Source organism: Rhinolophus sinicus, chromosome X (genome assembly GCF_036562045.2).
Source record: "Rhinolophus sinicus isolate RSC01 chromosome X, ASM3656204v1, whole genome shotgun sequence".
NCBI classification, from domain to species: domain Eukaryota; kingdom Metazoa; phylum Chordata; class Mammalia; order Chiroptera; family Rhinolophidae; genus Rhinolophus; species Rhinolophus sinicus.
The window spans coordinates 115,979,878-116,002,386 of NC_133768.1; the positions used below are offsets into that span (position 1 = coordinate 115,979,878).

Genomic DNA, 22,509 nt, shown 5'->3' on the forward strand with positions numbered 1-22,509 from the left:
CGTATTACAGTTTGAGCCCTTAGTCTCTTCTCGAGGCAGCTGACCTCGAGCTAGATCACACAGCTTCTGGGCAGCTTCTCTCCATGGCAGATAGACCATTGGAATGGGGGAGGGGCCGCCACACCAGAGGAAGAATCCATGAACCTCATTCTCCTCCTCCCACCCATCCCACAGGCGTGCGGGGTTTGGAACAAGCTTCAGGGTGGATGGGGTGACACTGCCTACCCTTTTTGCCATGGTGTGTGGCCCTCATCATGCACAGAGCCGTATCCTAGGCTGAGACCTTCCCTGAGAGTCACGTTTCTGGGATGAAAACTGCCCTCCATTAGGAAGTGTCACCATCAAACAGGTGGTGAAACGCTGGTACGGTTCCAGGAAGAGGAGAAAGTAAAAGGAAGCATCCTTTTCTCTCTACTCTGCTGCTGGAACTGCTTGTTTTCACACGACCCACCTTGGCAGTTACCCAGGGTAACTGTTGCTCACTCCCACTTTACAGTAGAGAGAACGCAAAACTGTTGCTCCAGAGCCACTGGGAACTGCACAGGGCCATTCTGAGCCCTCTTGCTTCAGGCTGGGGGCCCGAGACCTGAGGCTCCAGGAGAGCCAGCTGGTTCACTGCAGTGGAGTCTTCTTCCGCTGTGCCAGCTGGGGCTGGAAGAAGGCCAGCCCCAGCCCATGGGTGGGGGGCACAGGTTGACTTTGACAACTTCAGGATAACATCCACGCCGTCGTTACACTAGATGACTGGGAAGGGTCAAGTGTGCCGGTCAACCCAGGAGTGGCAATCCATACCCAACTTACCAAAAATGAAAATAAACTCCCTCTTGGAGGCCCACCAAGTGTGGGACTTAGCAAGTATAAGAGTCGTGCGCTCAAGGAACAGAATTCTCCCTCAGGGCAAAGGCAAACATGACTGCAGCTTTCTCCTGCCCTCTTCTATCCTGACCAACGTTCCAAGGAGTTACAGGGGGAGAGGCATGGCTGCATAAGACACTCAGAGGGGCTTGAGGTGGGGGTGGGGCTCCACAGGTGCACCACACAGAGAACACGGCATTGACAGCCGGATCTGGAGGTCGGGACAGACAAGTGGGACAAACGGTATGCTGGCAGTCTGATGCTCACGCCCCCCCCCCCCCAGAAAGGAACGGCATTGACCTTTGGGACAGTGTCACGATGAGGGCAGAGTGCCCACACTGGTGCTGGTGCTAAGGACAGGTGAGGGGTGCTGAATGAGGTGGAGGCCGGTCTTTGTGAATTATGATGGGGCTCCTGCAGGCTGTGCCTCAGTTTCTCCCTTTGTCTCAAGGTCTCGAGCTCCGCAGGTAAAATTTGGACCAGCTGCCCTGGAAGGTCACCTGTTTGTGATTTGAGGGTGTGTGTGTGTGTGTGTGAGACAGCATGGAAGGAATTGGGCCATGCCCCAGGACTTGAGCCATCTCTGGCACAAAAGGAGTTAATGGCAGGGACCGCGCCCCCCGTGTCCGGGCACGCGCAGCGCGCCCCCTCGGTGCGCGGGCACAGCAGCCAGGCTGCCGGAGAGCAGATCTCGGGAATTCGGGTGCGGAGCCCTTGGCCTGGAGGCGATATGGGTGGTCCGCTGCCCGGTTCAGTCGCTCGCAACAGCCCGGGGAACAGGTGAGGCCGCCTGCCCCGGTCTCTCATCCTTTAGCTGCCCGTGCCTTGCCCTGAACCGATCCCCTCCCAATGTCGGGCTCCTCGACTCTCCAGCCAGCGCTTGCCATCCTCCTCAACCCCCTGTTCCCCATCGGCACCCCTGACCCCCGGTCCTCCCCTGCTCCCCTTGCCCCCTCCACGTCCTCGCTGAAGCCCGCATCCTTATCGTGCTCCCGCCCATGGTCCCTCTACTTCCACAGCCCGGCCCGCATGCTCATCAAAATACCCCTAACGAGGGCCCCCCTCCCCCGCAGTGCAGCCCCGTCCCTCTTCCATCACAGCATCTCACAGCCAGGCTCCCTCCCCCACTCTCTGCAGCCCCCCCAACGGAGGCCTTTATCCTATCCTCCCCCATTCCAATGCAGCTCAGTCCCCCAGTTCCATTCCGAGCCCACGTAGCCCCTAATACTGCAGTTCCCAATACCCGTGCATGCCTGCACAATGCCCCTCGCCCAGTACTGCTCCAGCCTAAAAAGTACCCTTAGTTGCCATTCTAATCCCCGGCATTGCCGCCCCCCGCACCCCGTCCTCTCCCAAATTGCAAGCTGGACCAGGATGGAGATCTTGGCCTTGGGGACTCACAGTGGGTCCTAGGGTACAGAGGGCATTTGGGGGTCGGTGGATTTGCCTAGCTCTTCACGGTGGAGGGGCTGCAGGGAATTGACTCAAAGGGGACCAGCATTTGGCGCCGATGGGGTACTGGAGAGGGAGGCATCCAGAAAGGGTTAATGGAATTAGTGGGGAGGGGCAGCACTGAGAGGGTTAATGGTGGGGGGGTTGCTGGCGGGGAAGCCGTGTGAATGAGCGGTCTGTGCCCCAGAGTTGCCATGGAGACGGTGAATGGGGGGATTGTGTGAACTCAGCTGCGGACTATCCCCCCCATACACACACACCCACTCCCTCCTGCCCCACCTCCCTACTCCTACCCCTTCTTTCCCCTGCCCCTCCTCCCCCTATCCGGGTGCATTCTGGGCAGTGTCTGGGATCTAACCTCCCCATACTTTGCTCCCCATTTCCTCTGAGCCCCCACCTCTTTAGTTGCTTTGCCTGCCCTCCCTCCTCTCCCTTCTTCTGCGCTCGCGCGCACGCAGGCGCGCACGCGTGCTCTATCTCTCTGTCTCTCTGTGTGTCTCTCTCTGAGTCTCTCTCTGTCTCTGTCTCTGTCTTTCTCTCTCTGTCTCTCTGTCTCTCTCTGTCTCTCTCTCTCTCACACACACACACACACACACACACACACACACACATTCTCATTCCCCTCTCGTGGTGGCCGATTGCCGGGCGTTCCCAATCTCCCTCCCCCACCCCTTCAGGCAGTTCTTAAAGGAGCAGGCCTGCAATCTTGGAAGGCGGGAGAAATGGAGGAAACTAAATTGTGTGTGTGTGTGTGTGTCCATGCAAGAGCGTCTGTGTGTGCCTGTGGATATATGTTGACTGTATAACTGTGTGTCAGAAGGCTTGTGTGTCTTGATTGTTTTTTCCGTTTCTGCCTCTACCTATGTGTCACCATCATGCTGCATGTATCTGGATATTTAGCTATTTTCTGGGGCAGAATGTGGGACTAGATAAGGGGATCTCTTGGGGTTTCGGACATAGGTCTCTGAGTGAATATCACAGTGCTGTAATCGTGACTTGCTCTCTCTCACTCTTTGAGCCTTTGTGAGTTTATTCCTGTGAGTTTCTGAGTGTGGGTTACTCTGCTGTTTACTTTACACTGGCTGAGCATCAACAATACCTGGGGTGCCAGGCAGAGGGCTTTCTGCCTCAGTTCTGGCACTCCGTGTGAATCAGAGCTAGCCGACAAAAAGGACCAAGGCTGAAGGACCTGGGAGCCGTTAGGGCTGAGGAGAGATGTACAGGAGGGCACGGGAGGGTGTGGGGACTCTGGCAAATGGCAGTCCTGCCCCTGGCCCTCCTGCAGGTGAGGGAGTCTCTCTGGGGGACACTTTGCCTATCTGCTGCTTTCTCTTCTTAGGCCTTAGAGTCCCCGACTGAGGGTCTCCTGCTATGGAGCTCCCTGTGTGCGGTCTCCCGTCTGGGGCTTCATACAGCATGCCCAGAGATGTGAGCTCCATTTGCCGTTCCCCCGCCCCTGCTACCACATGCCACTCTGGCTCCAGCTGGCCCACGTGGGCTCCATTGGCTGAGGAGTTGAAGTTGGGGACTGGAAACTTGCAGTGGCAAGCACTGTCACTGTGTTAGTCCTCTTGGCTTTTCCGACCATGCCCCGGCACACAGAATGGTTCTGACGAGCAGCGGAGATCATCTGTGGGTCTCTGGACCCCAGGACGGGCATGTAGGAGAATAGCCCAGTCCCAGCAAGGCCCCAAAGAGCCACTCCATAGCTGTCCCGACCACCTTGGATGACTTCCACTTCTGTCTTTCCACAGGCCTGCCTGGCCCTGAAGCTGTGGAGCTTGGACGACCTGCCCTCTATGTGCTGGGCACCTGGAGGTGTCCCTTGAGAGCTCAGTTGTGAGGTTCAAGTCGGAGTGGCCATGAAGGGGCTGCCTACTGGGCTGATGCTGTGACCCTGGAGTCTGCCTTTCCTGCCAGTCCCCCTGCCCGGAACATGTGGCTGCGGCTTGGCCCGCCCTCGCTGTCCCTGAGCCCTCAGCCCAGAGTTGGCCGGAGCCTGTGCCTCACCCTGTGGTTCCTCGGCTTGGTGCTGAGGGCCAGTACTCAGGCCCCAGCACCCACAGTCAATACTCACTTTGGGAAGCTAAGGGGTGCCCGGGTACCATTGCCCAGTGAGATCCTGGGGCCTGTGGACCAATACCTGGGGGTGCCCTACGCAGCTCCTCCGATCGGCGAGAAACGCTTCCTGCCCCCTGAACCACCCCCGTCCTGGTCTGGCATCCGGAACGCCACACACTTCCCCCCAGTGTGCCCCCAGAACATCCACACAGCTGTACCTGAAGTCATGCTGCCTGTCTGGTTCACTGCCAACTTGGATATCGTTGCCACGTACATCCAGGAGCCCAATGAAGACTGCCTCTACCTGAATGTCTATGTGCCCACGGAGGATGGTGAGTGCTGTGGCCGGGCACTGTGCCCTCCCTGCCTCCCACCTGCCCTCTTGTGTTCGTGGCTTGCACGTGCTTGTGTGCCCTGCAGCATGCCTCTGTCTGTCTGTGAAAAAGCTTCTAACCATCACTCTGCTTGGCCTTCCCCTTCCTCCTCCCTGTTCTTCCCTCTCCCAGCATTGTCTGAGCTCCCATGTGTGAGCGACACTGTTACCAGGAGGGGCCTGGCAAGGCCTGAGAGCTTTGACAAGTCTAGGGCCAGAGTGCTGGATGGGGGTTCCCTGGGGGAGTATGGGTCACTGCTGGCAGCTGCCCGCGGGAGGATGCTGGCTGCACCAGAGCCCCCTGTTGCCGTGCCACCTGCTCTGAAAGGTGGTCGTTGTGTGTAGCCAAGGGAGCTGGATGTGGGGGACGGGCGGGGGGCGAGCCTGGAGGGCCCTGCTTAGGTGCCTTCTCTTTCACTAGCTGATGCCTCCTCCCGCGGGGGTCACACTAAGGTAAGTGACAGAAACAGGGAGATGGTGGGACAGGCTCTCTGCCATGTGCCACCTGCAGAGCAGCTCTTGGGGCCTGGGGGTTGGGGGGTGCATGCCCCTGGGCAGAGGCCTCCTGTTATTTTTTAGTTTTTTATTCATTTTACAGTAAAGCGGATTTCCAAGGAATGCGCCCGAAAGCCCAACAAGAAAATTTGTAGGAAAGGAGGTAGGTAGCGAGCCGGCGGGGAGGGAGAGAGAGAGAGAGGGAGGTCTGCCTGCCCACCTGCCCTTGTCCCTGAGCACCCAGCCTTCCTTCAAGTAGCCCAGGCTCAGGGGGCGGTCGGTGAGCTCTACCTCATCCAAAGGCAGGACTTGGTGGCCGAAGGCAGTTTCAGAGCAGAAGCAGCAAAGCCATTTCCTCCAGTCTTCCCAGCCCCAAGTTCCACCCTGAAGCGTGTGCCAAAGACAGAGCGGGCGGCCAAGATGGAGCCAGTGGCTCATAGTTCCGTGCTCTTTCCTGGGTTGAAAGTTGTGGACTCAATTGTCCAGCCCTGAAGCTGAGACCAAACTCCTACAAAGGCTTAGTAAGCCCGCCAGTGCATAACTGAGAGAGTCGGGCTAGTCTGCTGGCAGACCTTGGGGGTCTCCAGGGACTCTGGACTAAAGGAGCCACGAAATCCTGCATTTTCAATTGACCCCCTTGCTGGGAGGAATTTGTTCCCCCGGTATAATCATTCTTCCTGTTCGAATAAGACTTGTTGTTTTCTGTAAAGTGCTTTCATTCTTACCTCAGAAAATCCTCCCCACATCTCTGGAAGCTTCTAAGGTGGGCATCGGTGTCCCAATGTTACGGATGAGGAAACGGGCCCAGGGGAATGACTTGCTGCTGCTCAAGGCCCTGTCGCTGGCCTGTGGCAGGGCTGGGACCAAAACCTGGGTCTCTTGACCCTCAGTGCAGAGTTCTTTCCACTGTAGCACGTGAGGCAACTCCCGTCTGCTCATTCCCACCTCCCCAACTCTGAAAGAAATGCTGAAATGTGGATGAGCGAGGCTGAACTGGAAAGAGTAACAGCCTAAGGAACAGGTGGACAGTCATAGCCTGATCCCGGCCACCCTTTGGCAAGCTGGAGCTTTGCTTTCCTTTAAAATCCTAGAGCAGGGTTCCCCCAAGTGGGGCCATCAGGATTCCTGGCAGTGGATGCAGAACCCAGGATCTCCATGTGTGGCATGCGCACTGAGTGTTCCACCACATCCCGCACCCAGCCCAGGACCCCCCACACCGTAGGCGATCAGTAAACACTTGGGTGCGCGAATGAAGAAGCCAGTCTGCGAGCCACAAAGCTTGACTGACTCCCAGCTCCTGATGCTAACTCAGTGAGGCCTTAGGCAAGCCTCCCTCTAAGAACCTGTTTCTGCATCTGCTGCTGGTAGTGGACAGTCTGTCCTTAACACTCCATTAGCCTATCAATGAATTCAGTGAGAAGGTCTCTTAAAGCTGCCGCTAGGGAAGAGGACCTGACCTTAACATTAACCATTTCCTAGGTGGGGTGATCTCCCCAGGGCACCAGTAAGAGCCTAGGGCAGCTGGGTCCAGTCCCCGGAGCTTGGCTGGAGAGCTGACTGTAAGGTCCGTGCTAATACAAACACTTACCAATCGTGATTGTTGACTATGGGCAAGGCCAAGTGCTAGATGCCGTTGGGATGTGGAGGGATATGAATGAGGTAGAGGAAAGACTGAGAAATAACTGAAGGCCTGACCGCTGCTCTGAAGAAGTGCCTAACCTAGTGTTTAGACTCAGCTGGTTTAGCTAGGCCCCATGGGCCAAGCTGGGAAGTGGGTTTCAGACAGTGCAGGGGAGGTCATTTGGCCATTTAGCTGTGCAAATTAGTTCCCTATCCAAGGACCGTTGGCCATTTGGGCCTGAGTTACAAGCCCTGTCTCTTGGAGGAAATTCGTCCCCAGAGGTCGTGAGGGTTGTGTGCGAAGCCTAGGCAGCACTGGCCTGGCTGGGACCCTGTATCACCAGTGTCCGGATGGGGGATGGTGGTCTAGCTGGCCTGGGTGACAGGCACAGCGGCAAGGACATCTGTGTGAGGAAGCTGGGACAATGCACAGCCCAGGGACACTCCTGGGGGGGGCGCTAAACGGACAAATCTTCTAAGTCAGGGCCCCTGGGAAATGAAGGATTTCCTGGGGAAGACATGCCCATCCCCCACCCTCCATCAAGTTGGAGGGAATTCGTGTTTAGAGATGAGTGATTCTTTTCCATCTGTGGGGTCGGGGTGGAGAGGCTGTCCCATGTGTGGATGATGACACCCAATGTCCCACAGGGTCTCTGAGGGCAGTACTGGCAGGTGTGTAGATGGTTGATGCCACTGGAAGTTCAGGAAGCTGGAGGCGTTTTCTGCGCCTTGGGCTGGGCTCTTGCCTTAGTTGAAAAGGCATTTTGAAATATGAGGGCGGTTCCTGTTTTGATTAATAGCTGTAAGGGAATTCATTCATTGGAGCCCAGACCAGCTGAGAAAGAGGGCTGTTTGCTGCCTCCAGGCTGAGAGTATCTGGTGTCCTAGACAGGAGGGTTAAGCCCTGGGTTGCCAGCAGAATAACCTCTGTTTCCACACAGTGCATGGTATCCAGGCTGTAGGTCCCCTTTCTCGTCTCCTTAGAACAGCTTACCCCCGGGTCCTGAATGTCTCTCTTCTCTCCTCTATTCTCTCCTTCCCTTCCCTCCCTTCCCCTTCATGCTCCACCTCTTTTCTCATTTCTTTTTTCCCTTCCCTCTCCCCCATCCCAGAAAGGTGGCATGGTGCAGTGGAAAGACCATGGGCTTTGGAGTCAAGCAGACCTGGGGTTGAATCTCACCTTTAGCACTTTCTAGCTGTGTGATCTTGGGCAAGTTACTTCACCTCTCTGAACCTCAGTTTCCCCATCAGTGAAACAGGAATAAAGATAGTACCTACCTCACTGGGGAGTAAGGATGAAACAGTAAAGCAGAAGTAGAGTCTGGCACCTGGTAAATATTCAGTACATAGTACACGGTAGGAGCTATCACCATTATTCCTCTCTCTCTCTCTCTCTCTCTCTCTCTCTCTCTCTCTCTCTCTCTCTCTCTCTCCACTCCCCTTTCTCCATTTCCCCTTCCTTCTTTCCCTCCCTCCCTCTCTGGCTCTCTCTAGATCTCAGAACAATGCTTGCTGCTCTCAGGCCTGGTTCCTGTGGGCAGGAACCCCATTTGCCATTAACCAGAGCAAGGAGCCCCAACAAGGAAGACCAGAGGGACAGCTTCATCTCCCATTTTCTCCTGTGGGAATCAGGGTCAGCTGAGGCCCGGGAGCTCAGGGCTCGTCCCCTAATAGCTCACATTCATATGCACATGTGCGGCCAGTGCCACCTGTCACCGTCAGTGCCTGTCCCCACTCTCCAGCTCAGCCTGCCTGTGTACACACGCACAGCCCCTTCCATATGGAAGAAATCCTTTCCCTGAGTGGGCGTCTGGCTCTGTGCCGTGGCACACCTGCCGCTACCTCCTTCCTGCATGGGAAGATAGTTGGCTGAGATGGGCTGTTGGGGACAGGGAGGCGGGACAGAGCGACCAGCACAGCCGGGGCCTCAGCCCACCCATTCCCTCAGTTCTTGCCATCCCTCCTGCCTGTCCTGGGCCCAGACCCAGAGCTGGCTTGCTGGGCCACACTGCAGTCATGCTGTTTTTGAATTCTCTCTCTGTTTTGTTCTCTGTTCTGTGCTGTTGTGTCTCCCCGTGTCTGGTCCCCAGGATCCGGCGCTAAGAAACAGGGCGAGGACTTAGCGGATAATGACGGGGATGAAGATGAAGGTATTTGGGGGCTGCAGGGCGCGGCGGCTGGTGCATGGCACAGAGCCCCTCCCCCTCTCGATGGGGAGAAGCCCCGTCTGTCTGTCTGTCCGTCCGTTGGTGTGTTTCTGTTCCTGTACAAGGCCGTTGGGCTGTTCATCCATCTTTGGCCTGGTTGGCCACTGGGAGTTCCAGGGTGATGGACACGGCTGGCGGGAGCAGGGGACCACAAGCAGAGCCACGGGAGGGAATCCTCCTCGCCCCGGTGCCCACCCCCATTCTCAGTCCTCCAGTAGCAGCGGCACTGCCTGCCGGGGACAGCTTCCTCTCCCATCTTCTGTGGTTCACGAGCACCTGTCCCTACTGAGCAGCAGGGAGCGTGGAGAGAAAGCAGCACTGAGGGAGGGCGAGGAGACTGGCTCCTGAGGAGCGAGACACTGACAGCCAAAGGCGCTGGAGAACAGCGCCCCCTACAACCTCCCCAGCCTTCTCCCAGAAATAGAGAGATGGCCTCAGGGCCAGGGGCGGCCGTAGCTTATAGGTTGAGGACTGGGCCACAGGACCGCGGGCTGAAACTTAAGGCTGAGGCCAGGACACCAAAGTCAGTAGATCCGTGGGTGATGGTTGAAGTTGTCTTCCTTCGTCCTTGGGAAAACAGGTCGTGTTTGCTGGGCAGCAGAGAGCATTCCCTTCTATCTCTCCCCCTCCCCCGCCGCCCCTGGAGGGGCCACACAGCTCAGGGGCCCAGTGGTGGCTGCCTGGGCTGGGGAGCAGCCACTTTCAGGTCCCTCGTTGAATGGCCTTTGGGAGGCTCCGTCTTCATCTTAATGCTGCCTGGGGGCAGGCTCTCTCATTCTTAGTTCTGCCCCTTTCCTCTTTTCCACATCCCTAGTGGCTCCAGTTAAGTCTGCCTGATGCCCGAGGACAATGGGGTAAATGAGGACATGGCTGAGGAACCTCATCACTAAGGCGCCCCCCCCCATCTGTGCCATTCACTCCCCTTTCCCCACATTCTCCCTTGTTCTCTCCCTGTGCTACTCCTTACTCCCGCCCCTCTTGTCTCTGTCTGCACTGGGGGGCCAGCTGCTGCCAATGGCCGTATTTCTATGTAACTGGTGTAGTCTTGGGGGTTCCAGGGCTCCCCAGCCCCTGCTCTCTAAAGCCATAACAGGTCCCAGGACTCCTGGGCGCCCAGGGCAGGGACTCACTTGATCCAGCTAAGGGACCAGCCCTTCCTCTTCCTCCTGCCCCTGCCCCTGCCCCCAGGGCCCAGCCATGGCCTCCCCAGACCTAGCTGTCTCAGGTACACCTGGCTGCTGGGAGGCACTGGAAGCCAGTCTTTAAAGACACCACTGAAGTCTCTGGCTGATGCCCCATGAGTCCTGCCCTCACAGACGGCGGTGGTGTCCTGGCACCTGGAATAGCTTTGCTGCCCACACCCCCAAAGGCTGGCGGGGGTGGGGGAGGAAGGGCATCCTACCCAGCATGTGTCTCACCCCTTTTCCTTACAGACATCCGGGACAGTGGCGCTAAGCCCGTCATGGTCTACATCCATGGAGGCTCTTACATGGAAGGGACAGGCAACATGATTGATGGCAGCGTCCTCGCCAGTTATGGCAACGTCATCGTCATCACCCTCAACTATCGGGTTGGGGTGTTAGGTATGGTTCCCTGCTATGCCCCTACACAGACCCTGCTGCTCAAGGAGGGAGTTAAGAAGCAGTGGCCTTTTGTCTGTAGCTGTTGCTAAGGACCATAGTCAAATGTTGTTATCCCATGGCCCCTACCCAAGTGAGGGGAGCTCCCTGAGTCCCCAGGCCCTTTCCTGGAACGTTTAGACGCCACTGGAAATTCCATTTAAACTTCACACCTTCTCTTAGATCTCTACTTCCAGGCCTTTGCTTGGCTGAGCCTTGTAGGCGCCTGTCCTCAGCCCTACCCACCCACCCGCACATCCAGCAGGTATTCATTCCTTCCAGCCAGTCACACGTGCACACATCCACGCTGCCCGCATCCACCCGTAGGTACCATTATGTCTCACTCACCGCCCACAAGCACACACACATCTGCACACACGTGTAGACCACACTACATACACACATCCCCCCAGCCCTCCATATACACTCCACACAGGTAGCATCCCCCACACACATCCACGTGCCCATACACCTCTCTATACTTCATATCTCCCCCCATCTACACAGATTTCCCCCCCTACCCCCGCACACTCATTCCCATATACCTCTCCGTCCATATTGCTATATACACACTGCACCATATATGTGTGTGCTTATTATATACCCCATATATGTGCTCTACATAGACACACGCCCTGCACACCCACAAGCACACACAAACCCCACACGTATACACCTTAAATGTATATCAGTATTTCTTCTACGTGTCCCCATATCCCCTGCACACCCCCTTCCTCATCTAACGCCCACACACACACGTATGTCCCTCACCTTCCCTGCATAAACACAAGCCAACATTCCCCCTTCACATACACAAATACTACACACACACCGTATCCCTGCTTCCATATCTACATACACACATCCCCTCACTTATACACACACCCATACCCCCTACACATACACCCACACGCACACGTACACACACAACTCTGCATCCATGTATCCAACACACGCGTATGTCCACGTCCCCCACCCTACCCCACATATCCCCACATGCTCATCCATGCACATACACCTCTACTCACCCCACTCTCATGCACACCCCACACTTACACATCCATGTACACACACACACGACTTCTGTTCTCTCCATGTGTGCATCTTCATACACGCACACATACTCTCACACTACACACTCATTTCCCAAACACCTCTTCATACACACACACGTGCCCTTCCCCAACATACTCGTCCACACGCTTATTTCAGCAACTTAGGCTGCCACTCTACCCTGCACCTTCCTTGGTGACTGCAAATGCCTACGAGTGGTCAAGGGCTTGAGTTAAACAAGTGCCTCCGAGACGGTGACTAAGCACCCTTTCAGGTGCTCACCCAGACTTCGGGGCTCACATGCAGTGGCAGGAAGAAACCACTTCTTGCCAGTGGGGGTCCAGTGGGGGTCAAGGCAATTTGTCAGGTCTGTGGGCCTGGGTGCTGAACAAGGAAGTAGGCATGGCTTCCTCCAGGCCAGTCACCTGAGAGGACCTTACTCTAATTGGCTTTTAAGTACATTGCTTTGCCAGTTCTAACCCCGAGGCCCTGGTGCTGCGTTTCACTCGTGGTGCGGTTATGTACGCAGAAAGGCAAACAAAACCTCTTGACTCACCCCTAACACTGTGTGCGACAGCAAGACACCTTTGTCGGGTCCAGACTGGAGAAGTGATAGTCCCTGAGAAAAGTGGAGCCTGTGCCCCCTTCACTGCCATCTGGCTATCGGCTATGAAGCATATAGGCCATCTCCCCGGTCCCTCAACAGTCTGGGGGGGGTGGCTTTCACGGTTCTCCTGCTGCTCCTCTGTCTTTCTGAGCTGCCCCACACATACTGCAAGGCTCTCCTAAGCTGCTCTGTCCTGTTGAGAAAGGGGATCTGAGTCTCTGACAGTAAAAATGGTACCATGCAGGTGGCTGTAAACTCACACAGTAGGGCTGCACAGTTTCTGAAGAGTAATGAATATACAAATGTAATCACACACCGATATACAGGCACATGTATATGGTGGTCAAAGACCAAAAGTAATTTTGCTACTTTATTTTCTTAGAGAGAGTAATAGAAAACATTTAACTCAGCTGCTTTGGAAAATTAGAAACACAAAGCTTCATTTGAGAAGGTGTGTTGGAAAACACAGACAATACGAAGAATATGCTTCTATTCCATATTGTTGGACTGGCTAAGGATGAAGGAAAAGAGGGTGAGAGGAGCCAGGGAAGGAGGGGGGATGTAAGGAAGAGAAGAAAAGGGTGGGGGAGAGAGAAGAGGGCAGGAGTGACAGAGAAAGGAGGCAGAAAAGAGACCGAAGGAGACACTCATGGGATCTGAAGTGTCAGTTGGGGTTCTGGGCTGCACAGAGCTGTTGCTGGTGAGCATGCCCTCTCACATCCTGATTTGCTGACACTTCACAGCCCGTCAGCTGCTCTAAGCCTTAGGTTTCTACATCAGGAGGTCTTAACCTTTGGGGAGTCTTGGACGCCTTTGAGATTCTGATGAAAGCTATGGACTCTCCTCAGAAAACACACTCTCTCTGTGTCTCTCTCTCTCTCCCTCTCTCTAAAAATGATTTCGTGGATCCCACTGAAACTCATCCATGACACTCAGGTCAAGAACCCTCCCCCACTTCACAACCTCCTCCCCTGGGGGCAGAACTGTTATTCTTTGGGCTGAAGCTGTTAATGATCTAATAATATTAGCCAAACCTCAGAAGGTGTCATAAGCTGGGGTCTAGGTCAGAAGTTCGCTACCGCTTCCTGAGCATCCTTCGCTGCCGGCCCTGGAACCCAGATGTAATCAATAGGCCTCTGATTAGATTCTGGGTACATACAAGATGTTTTTGTCTCTTGGCTCCAGATATAGAACATGGGTGTGTCCTGACACTTGAGCTTTTCCTCATTGTAGCTGAGGCTTTTGTCATTTTGGACCTCAATTACAGAAGTCCTCACTTAACATCTTCGAGAGGTTCTGTGACTTGAAGTGAAACGACCGTATAAAGAAACCAACGTTAACCGTAGGCCAGAAACAAAAGTTCCTCCGGCATCTCATCAATGTTATAAGGAAACAACGTTGTTATGCGAGGACCTGCTGTATATGCATTTATTCACCCTCCCTCCCATCAGCTTCTCTGGAGCGCTGAACCCAGATACACAGTTCACTCTAACGTGCTTCTTTAGACATCTTCGGTGATTCATGTATTCGGAGAATAGCACAGGCTAATGCATGGATCCTGTCCAAGGCACAGGGGGAGTTATTACTCGGGAAGCCCCCACTGGGCCTGAGAGCAACAAAAAGAAAGGGATCCAGCAGGAGATAGGATGCGGTTATCCCTGGGGCTGAGGAAGTAGGGCTTTGCCAGCTTCGTTCTGGGTCCCAGATTTTCATCTTATGTTCCTGCTCAGGTACCCTTCAGGCCAACTGAAAATCTGGTAAATGTCGAGCCTTGAGAGACACAGATCTCTGTCTGATTCTGGTACAGTGTGCCAGATTCCCACGTCTTCTGTTGACAGGCAACTTACCATGTACTGCAGTGTAAACTTGGGCCCAGGGAGACTGGCTCAGATCGACTCTGCCAGTCTGTGGAACTTAGTATTTCAGTCCTCATTCTAACGCAGTTTGTGTGGATGGCTGAGGTACGGGGGAGCTAGCAGCGAGTGACTGCCAGGTTCTGTGTGCTTGTAGGGGGTCACGTTTTCTGTATCCCCTCCTGGCCCTGTTGTATGTAGCACTTCAAGCAGGACTCTTGTAGTAGGGGTGGTTGACATGGCATTACCCACGTGCTTCAGTGCCTCTTATCCCAGGCTTCGTGGGATCCGAGGGAGCCAAGAGTGATGGTCGAACCCTCCGCAAAACCCCGTCAGGCCTTTGTTGCTAACCCAGGAAAGTGGTACATGTTGGAGAAATGTACTTCACGACATCCAAGTGCAGGCTCTTCCTGCTGATTTGGACCGAGAACTTGACACATTTCACTGAACGATACCTTCCTTGGCAGAGGCTAAGGCCAAGTCTGCTATTACCTAAATAAGAGAAAAGGGAGAGGAGATGAGGAAGGGGCGGGGGGCCAGGCAGACTAAGAGAAGCACATAGTGACTTTTGCCAGAGGGTCCCAAGGCTTGGACAGCTGGGTTGCAGCTTCAGAGCATGAATGGACCAGGCCAGGGAGAAGCTGGTCCCCTTGTCTAGAGGAACAAGAGCTCCTCCGTTCCTTCTCATTCAGGCGTCCTCTAGTTCCTTCTCATTTCCTCATCAGGAGCCTGGGGCTAAAGAGGGCTTGTGACGAGGTCCTGAGAGGAATAACTAAGTATTTTACATACTTAACAAAGGTAAATTAATAACACACTTGAAGCAGGTGAAATGAACTCTCTTGCAGAAGCTAGAGACAGAAGACCTCGAGAAAGACAGTGAGGTGGTCTTGTGCCTGCCTGAGTCTATTTGAATTCAGCTTTTGCTATGGACTGCCAGAGAGCTCTCTGCGAGCTGAGGGACCCTCCTCAAACATGGCCTCACACAGAGTTGATGCCAGGTGCTGTGCATGAGCTTTTAACTGGGGGGTGAAAAACTAGTGATGCAGGAATGGGTATCCAGTGTGTAGGAACGCCACAACTAGCCACCTGCAAAGAACCCTTCTGAAAGCCTAGGGTGGGAGAAGCTAGAGCCTTCCAAGGAGCCTAAAGATCAGGGAAGAGGGATGAAATGAGGCAGAGCAGGAGCCATCTAAAATGGAAGCAGGGTGGTGGTGGTGGGGAATATAGGACATCTCTGTGGGATAGCCAGCAGGTGGGCAGGAAGGTAGTCTCCATGGCAACAAATCTCCACAGCAGCAAATCCCAGCAGGTGGGTGGGAAGGTAGTCTCCATGGTGACATGGCTCCTCTAGCAAATCCCACTGGGTAGGCGGGAAGACCTGTTTCTGTGGTAACTACTGCACTGACTTCCCCATTTCTCCACCAGACGAAAAAGATGGTCTCACCCAGTGGTTTTCCAACATTAGCAGGCATCAGAATCATATGGAGAGCATGTTAAAAACACTGATTGCTGCCCGCTCCCCCCACCACCAACCCCGCCAGAGTTTCTGATTCAGTAGGTCTTGGAGCAAGGGAAATCAAGACCTATCCTGAGAATGACGGGCAGGGGGCATCCGAGGCCCTGGAGAGAGGTGGAGATGCACTGACTGCTGGGGAAGGGCAAGGAGAGCCTAGGGGTTGTTGCCTCTTGGGATCTTCACTTCCTTCAGAGAGAGGAGGAAAGGGAAAGAGAAGTAGCCATACATTTCCAACGGGCTCAGCATATTACCTAGAGATGCTTATGTTCCTTTCATCCCTGTTACAACCTGTGGGAGTATTTTTATCCCCCTTTTACAGAAGAGGAAACTGTAGCCCAGAGATTTTAAGTAATTTGCCCAAGGCCACGTGGCTAGGAATTGGTGGAGACAGAACTCAAACCAGGGATGAAGCAGGGTCCCTGCTCTTTCCATTCTGTCTTGCCAGGTGCTAAGGTCATGACCTGGATCGGACATCCGGGCAGAGGATGCTGGGTCCTGACCATGTGCAGTTCCTGCTGGTTAAGTCTCCTGACTGGAGGCGTCCCCTTCAAATGTTCTGGAGATCCCTCCTTCCCAACTGGACAATGGGTGGGAGGCAGGGAGTCGATCCTTCTGTGTTGATGATGCTGCGCCTTGCTTTATTCTAGCCAGGTAGAAGGAGCTGTGCTCTGTCCTCACAGCCCCGACTCCTGCTGCCATCATAACCCAAATTGTCCAGCCCTCCGTTTTCGCTGTCCTCATGCCCTTTGTTGAATTCAGGTTTCCTGAGCACTGGCGATCAGGCTGCCAAAGGCAACTATGGACTCCTTGACCAAATTCAGGCCCTCCGTTGGGTGAGCGAGAATATCGCCTTCTTCGGTGGTGATCCCCGCCGTATTACCGTCTTTGGCTCGGGCATCGGCGCATCCTGTGTCAGCCTCCTCACGTTGTCACATCACTCTGAGGGTGAGTAGCTCTGGGGGCAAAATATGAACAAGCAAAGCACTGGCTTCTCAGCCACAGTGCCCAGGGGAGTCAGCCCGCCCTCTTCTACCAGCTCAGTATCCCTTCCGGGAGAAGTGGGAGGGCCATGTTTCTTTAGGGGAGGAGGAATGCCCTCAGTGGGACAGAGGAAAGGAGAGAATGCCATTTAAGTCTCCTTCTGATGTGGCAGTCTTATTTAGGAGAGTAGGAGAAGGACTCGCTCTGAAGGGAGAGTGCTTTTGGGGCAGGGGAATCTCTCGGTTTGGGAAGGACTTGTGACTTCAGGGTAGAGCTCCAGGGTGGAGATTCATTTTTAGGTGTAAGAAACACTCTTCCTCTGCCTTTCTCTCTGAAGTACAAGTCTGTACAAGAGAACTGTCCTTGAGCGAGAGATGGTTCCCAAGTGAGGACCACTAACCTGCGGGGCAGGCTCTCTCTCAGGGATGGCCCCCTATTATCAGCCTCCAAACCTCCTCCGGGATGAACCACACTCTAAGGGAAACTCTCATTTTTAGCCCAAAGGAAAATCTGTGTCCTTGCCATGGGTCCTTGTGTCAGTGATTCTTCCAATGGGCTGAGTAGGCCTTTTTTGGCTCACATGAAATATTCTCGTCACCTCTGGACTATAAAACACATTCCTTCTCTGAGAGGGAAAGGTGCCCTTCTCTGAAGTAAGGAAATCTGTGACAGAGGACATGCTTTTTCATTGAAATCAACCCCATGAGTTAGTGATATTCTCACAGGAAGACTTTCAGTCTCTCTTTGAAGAAGGCCCGTTTCTCTGAGAGAAAAATCACCTTCTCTGACCTAGAAATTCCATCTCTGTCCCTCCTGGGATGACCTTAGAGAGGGAAGACTAAGGTGGGACCTGCACCCCATCTTGGAATGTGTTTTTAGGCGACAGTAATGGGAGCAGGTATCCCTTTTTCCACAAAGGAGGGTGAAGTGACTGGCTACAAGGGTGTCTCTCTAAAAGGGAGTTCCTCTCCAGATTGAGGACTACTCCCCTGGGAGGAAAAGGCCTTTCTTGGAATGGTGCTATCCTCTGTCATAGGGGGCCTGTGTCCCTGGAGGCGTGGCTGCTTTAAAGATTTGTTCTCTCTGTCTTTCTGTAATTGACTCGTGGAGAATAATCTTTCAAAACACTGAGGCTGTCTCTTATGTCATCATCTGTATTTCTCTCCCTCTCTTTCCACCTTTCTCTTAGAGGAATGGAATTGTGTACCTGAGGACCAGATTACCCCTTGGAAATGTTGGGGCCAGGGAAGGAGTGATACCCTTTTTTTCCTAAGGGGAAGAATCATCCACTCTTTGATTTGGGGGACTGAGTCCCCCTCAGCTAGGGGAAAATCTGGATCTGAGGCGTCAGTAGCTTTAGGAAAAGGGAAGTGTCTGCGGGGACTGTGGACTGGGAAAGCACATTTCCTGGAGACTTTCAGACCCCAAGGCCTTTGCCCTCGGTAACCCTTCCCCAAACTCCCAGAATGTGAGGCTCTCTCCTGCCTGCACTTCTCATCTCTCATGAAAAAGACCCCTTTGTGGTGGGAGTGCCAGCTCCCTGGTGGTGTGCTGGCACAGAGCTGGGCCCAGCTGGGCAGGAAGAAGAGGGGAAGACAAGGAGCGATAAAGAGAGGGAGCATAAGGAAGCTGATGTCTGGGACCCAAAGGGTTAATCCTTCCTGGCATTTCCTTAACCCCCAAGTTACCAACCATTGCCCCTGGACAAGGAAGCAAGAAGCAGGCAGGGGACCAGTAGGGAACGGGCCCAGCAACCCCTCCTCTGGTCCTCACCCATCATCCTAGCCAAAAGGGTTGTTCCTCCTTCCCAGCCCATTCAACCCATAGCGCAGCCTCAGTCACAAAGGAATGAAGAGGTGTTTGCTTTGTCCCTCAGAGACAGGCAAGGGAGGCCTGGGCTGTGGGTGACAAGGCAGAGCTGACCTGATGCCGCCTGTCTTCTGTAGGGCTTTTTCAGAGGGCCATCATCCAAAGTGGTTCTGCTCTGTCCAGCTGGGCTGTGAACTACCAACCAGTGAAGTACACCAGCCTACTGGCTGACAAGGTGGGCTGTAATGTTCTAGACACAGTGGATATGGTGGACTGTCTTCGGCAAAAGAGTGCCAAGGAGCTGGTGGAGCAAGACATCCAGCCAGCCCGCTACCATGTGGCCTTTGGCCCTGTGATTGATGGTGATGTCATTCCTGATGACCCTGAGATCCTCATGGAACAGGGTGAGTTCCTCAACTACGACATCATGCTAGGTGTCAACCAGGGCGAGGGCCTCAAGTTCGTGGAAGGGGTGGTAGACCCCGAGGATGGCGTCTCTGGCACTGACTTTGACTACTCAGTCTCCAACTTTGTGGACAATCTGTATGGATATCCCGAGGGTAAGGATACCCTGCGGGAGACCATCAAGTTCATGTACACAGACTGGGCAGACCGTGACAACCCTGAGACCCGCCGTAAAACACTGGTGGCACTCTTCACTGACCACCAGTGGGTGGAGCCCTCGGTGGTGACAGCTGATCTGCACGCCCGCTATGGCTCACCGACTTACTTTTACGCCTTCTATCATCACTGCCAGAGCCTCATGAAGCCTGCTTGGTCTGATGCAGCTCATGGGGACGAAGTACCCTACGTTTTTGGTGTCCCAATGGTGGGCCCCACTGACCTCTTCCCCTGTAACTTCTCCAAGAATGACGTTATGCTCAGCGCTGTTGTCATGACTTACTGGACCAACTTTGCCAAGACCGGGTAAGGAGAAAGTGGGGGTTTTCCTTTAGGACCCCAGCATGTCCTCCCCTCTGCTCCTCTATCTAAACCTCTTCCGTCATCACCCCAAATCTTGCTTGGTAACCCTTTCACCCCCCTCCTTACTTCCTCCCTTCATGCTATTTTGAGTCTTTCATGCCATTTCCTTCCCTCAAAAATTTTGTTGAGGCTCAGAAGTCAGTTAACATTAGGATTGAGCAGGAGTGAGAGTCACTGGCTAGACTGTAAGATTCAAAGTTAGATAATCAGAGGCCATGGGAAGTGGGAAGGACATTCAGAAAGAGCCTTGAAAGCGCTCTTGGGAAAACAGGGCGGCTGAAAAGATTGATAGATGCTCAGTAGCATGTGAGAAAAAGTGTCTCCAGCATGACCTTGCAGGATGGGCACAGGGAAGGATGGGATGGTTACATGACACTGCAGGCAGTAGGTGTTCGAGGCTGGGGAAGAGGAGGAGTATGGACAAAGTGAGGGACCCTGAAAAAGATGGAAACTGGGAAGTTTTGGACTGGGGAGGAGGTTCAGGGGTGGGTGTGAGGGAGAATGCTAGGCCGTTTCCTCATCAAGGTAGAGTGGTGACCCCAGATTTCCATGTGGTATTTCAGGGATCCCAACAAGCCGGTCCCCCAGGACACCAAGTTCATTCACACCAAGGCCAACCGCTTTGAGGAAGTGGCCTGGTCCAAATACAATCCCCGAGACCAGCTCTACCTTCACATCGGGCTGAAACCAAGGGTCCGTGATCATTACCGGGCCACTAAGGTAGCCTTTTGGAAACACCTGGTGCCCCACCTGTACAACCTGCATGACATGTTCCACTATACGTCCACAACCACCAAAGTGCCGCCCCCGGATACCACCCACAGCTCCCATATCACCCGGAGGCCCAACGGCAAGACCTGGAGCACCAAGCGGCCGGCCATTTCCCCTGCCTATAGCAATGAGAATGCCCAAGGGTCCTGGAACGGGGACCAGGATGCAGGGCCGCTCTTGGTGGAGAACCCTCGTGACTACTCCACTGAATTAAGTGTCACCATCGCCGTGGGGGCCTCCCTCCTGTTCCTTAATGTTCTGGCCTTCGCTGCCCTCTACTACCGTAAGGACAAGCGACGTCAGGAGCCCCTGCGGCAGCCTAGCCCTCAGAGGGGAGCCGGGGCCCCCGAATTGGGAGCTGCTCCTGAGGAGGAGCTGGCAGCATTGCAGCTGGGCCCCACTCACCATGAGTGTGAGGCTGGTCCCCCCCATGACACGCTGCGCCTCACTGCACTGCCTGACTACACGCTGACCCTGCGACGCTCCCCTGATGACATCCCACTCATGACTCCCAACACCATCACTATGATCCCCAACTCCCTGGTAGGGCTGCAGACGTTGCACCCCTATAACACCTTTGCCGCGGGGTTCAACAGTACTGGGCTGCCCCACTCACACTCCACTACCAGGGTATAGCTCCAGCCAGAGCACAGCCTGTCTCCTGCTCCCTCCCTCCCAGATCCACAAACACGCGTACCACACACACACACACACACACACACACACACACACACATACACACACACAGACATATATGTATACGCACGCAACCACACACAACAGACAGCAGACCCACCTGCACAAATATAGACAGATGTGGACACGCACCCGTATGTACAAAAACACAAATAAGGAAGTAAACCTGAACAAACCCTTCAAATGGGGACGCAAAGGAGTCCTGGGGAAACCGAGGACCCGTGGAACAGCCGCTGAAGCCAGCTCCCTGAGCCTGACCACAGACACTCCTGGGGGCCCGAAAGCACCAGCTGGACACCCCCTTGGTGCTCGCCCTCTGCCTCCCTGGGAACTGCACCACCGACCAATGCCAGACTTGGGAGCTTTAAAGAGCAGGGCAGCTCTTTCTCCCCCAGACTTGGTCTTTTTTCTGGGTTTTGTTTTTGTTGATTTTTTAAAAAAACATTTTTGGAACAAATGCTTCTCCAATCTGTGAGTGCAAAGAGCTCTGGAAGGGAGGGCCCCAGGCCCAGGGCTCTCTGGCTCTGGAACCCCAGTACTCACACGATCTGACCAAGGAACAGGACCCCCAAGAAAGAGACAGATTTGAGCAAGACCGCTGCGTGGAAGGAGGAAGGCGTGACCTCTGGACAGGATTGGAGGGCCATAGGGGAGAACTCTCCAGCCACCTCTGTGTCCCTGTGGGGGGCTGCAGACACCACACAGTAGATTTGGTGAACGAGGTTCTGTGGAGGCCAAGTCATTAGCAGCCCCCGGGTATAATCTGGGTTCCACCTCTTCCCTTGGGGTAATAGAAATTCACCCCATTTTCTTTACGGAGTCTCTTTTGTGTCTGTCATCTCTCTTTCAAAAAGGCATTGTTTTTTGTTGTTGTTGGCTTTTTTTTTTTTTTAAAGAAAAGTTCTTAAAACACTAACGGAAACCCATGGAGTTTGTCCTTTGTAAAAATTTTAAACACAGTGTCTTGATATAAAAATAAAAAATCCAGTTAGCACTCCCAACTCGCCTCCCTTGCACAGGCCTTGCCCCAACAGACTTCTCAGCTGGGTGTGGGCTAGGAATCGCAGCCGGCGCCTGCCTCCTATGCCTTCAAGCTGGTACAAGTCTGGGCTGCGCTCTGCGGGACCCGCACTGAGGCCTCTCCAACCCTGTGCTGCCCTCACCCTGCCCCCCAAGGCTCTGGGTTCCTGAAGCTGAAGCCTTATCTCAACACCTCTGGCCTCCTAATGAAAGGGCAAAAATAACACTTCTGTCGCCACTGCATGCCATCACGGCTGCCCTCATCCTGGACTAGGGGCTGGAAGGAGGTCTGACCTCTAACATGCTGAAATTCTTACTGGCATCTGGATCCAGTGCGCCATCAGGTGTGTGCACTCCCTGGCCTTGGGCGACTCACAGAGCCGGGCCCTCTCTCCCGCAGGGATGCTTCTGTCCTGTTCTGAGAAGTCACTGGGGTCCTGGGAGCGGTTTCTCTCTAGGACTGTGATCCGTGGCTCCCTATGAAACCTGGGGCTCCACGGGTTGGCATTGTGGCATGTCATATTCTCAGTGACTTCA

The 22,509-nt window shown here is 54.3% G+C and overlaps 1 protein-coding gene across 3 annotated transcripts; it reads left to right on the forward strand.

Moving 5' to 3' along the window:
- Positions 1-1,506: 1,506 nt before the first annotated feature.
- NLGN3 (neuroligin 3) lies at positions 1,507-21,953 on the forward strand. Of its 3 annotated transcripts, XM_019747932.2 has the most exons (8): positions 1,507-1,635; positions 4,062-4,700; positions 5,340-5,399; positions 8,947-9,006; positions 10,497-10,646; positions 16,471-16,656; positions 18,639-19,428; positions 20,049-21,953. In XM_019747932.2, the coding sequence occupies exons 2-8, from the start codon at positions 4,244-4,246 to the stop codon at positions 20,890-20,892; spliced, it is 2,547 nt and encodes an 848-aa protein (XP_019603491.2). In that variant the 5' UTR covers positions 1,507-1,635; positions 4,062-4,243; the 3' UTR covers positions 20,893-21,953. The 3 variants fall into 3 exon arrangements, with proteins under 3 accessions (XP_019603491.2, XP_019603492.2, XP_019603493.2); XM_019747933.2 differs by lacking the exon at positions 5,340-5,399; XM_019747934.2 differs by lacking the exons at positions 5,340-5,399; positions 8,947-9,006.
- The last annotated feature ends 556 nt before the right edge of the window (positions 21,954-22,509 follow it).

Bases quoted from the DNA above. Each gene is read 5' to 3' on its own strand.
- NLGN3 (XM_019747932.2), top strand. From the start codon at position 4,244: ATGTGGCTGCGGCTTGGCCCGCCCTCGCTGTCCCTGAGCCCTCAGCCC. The intron at 5,400-8,946 runs GTAGGTAGCGAG...TCTGGTCCCCAG, and splicing joins GAAAATTTGTAGGAAAGGAG to GATCCGGCGCTAAGAAACAG. The intron at 10,647-16,470 runs GTATGGTTCCCT...TGTTGAATTCAG, and splicing joins CTATCGGGTTGGGGTGTTAG to GTTTCCTGAGCACTGGCGAT.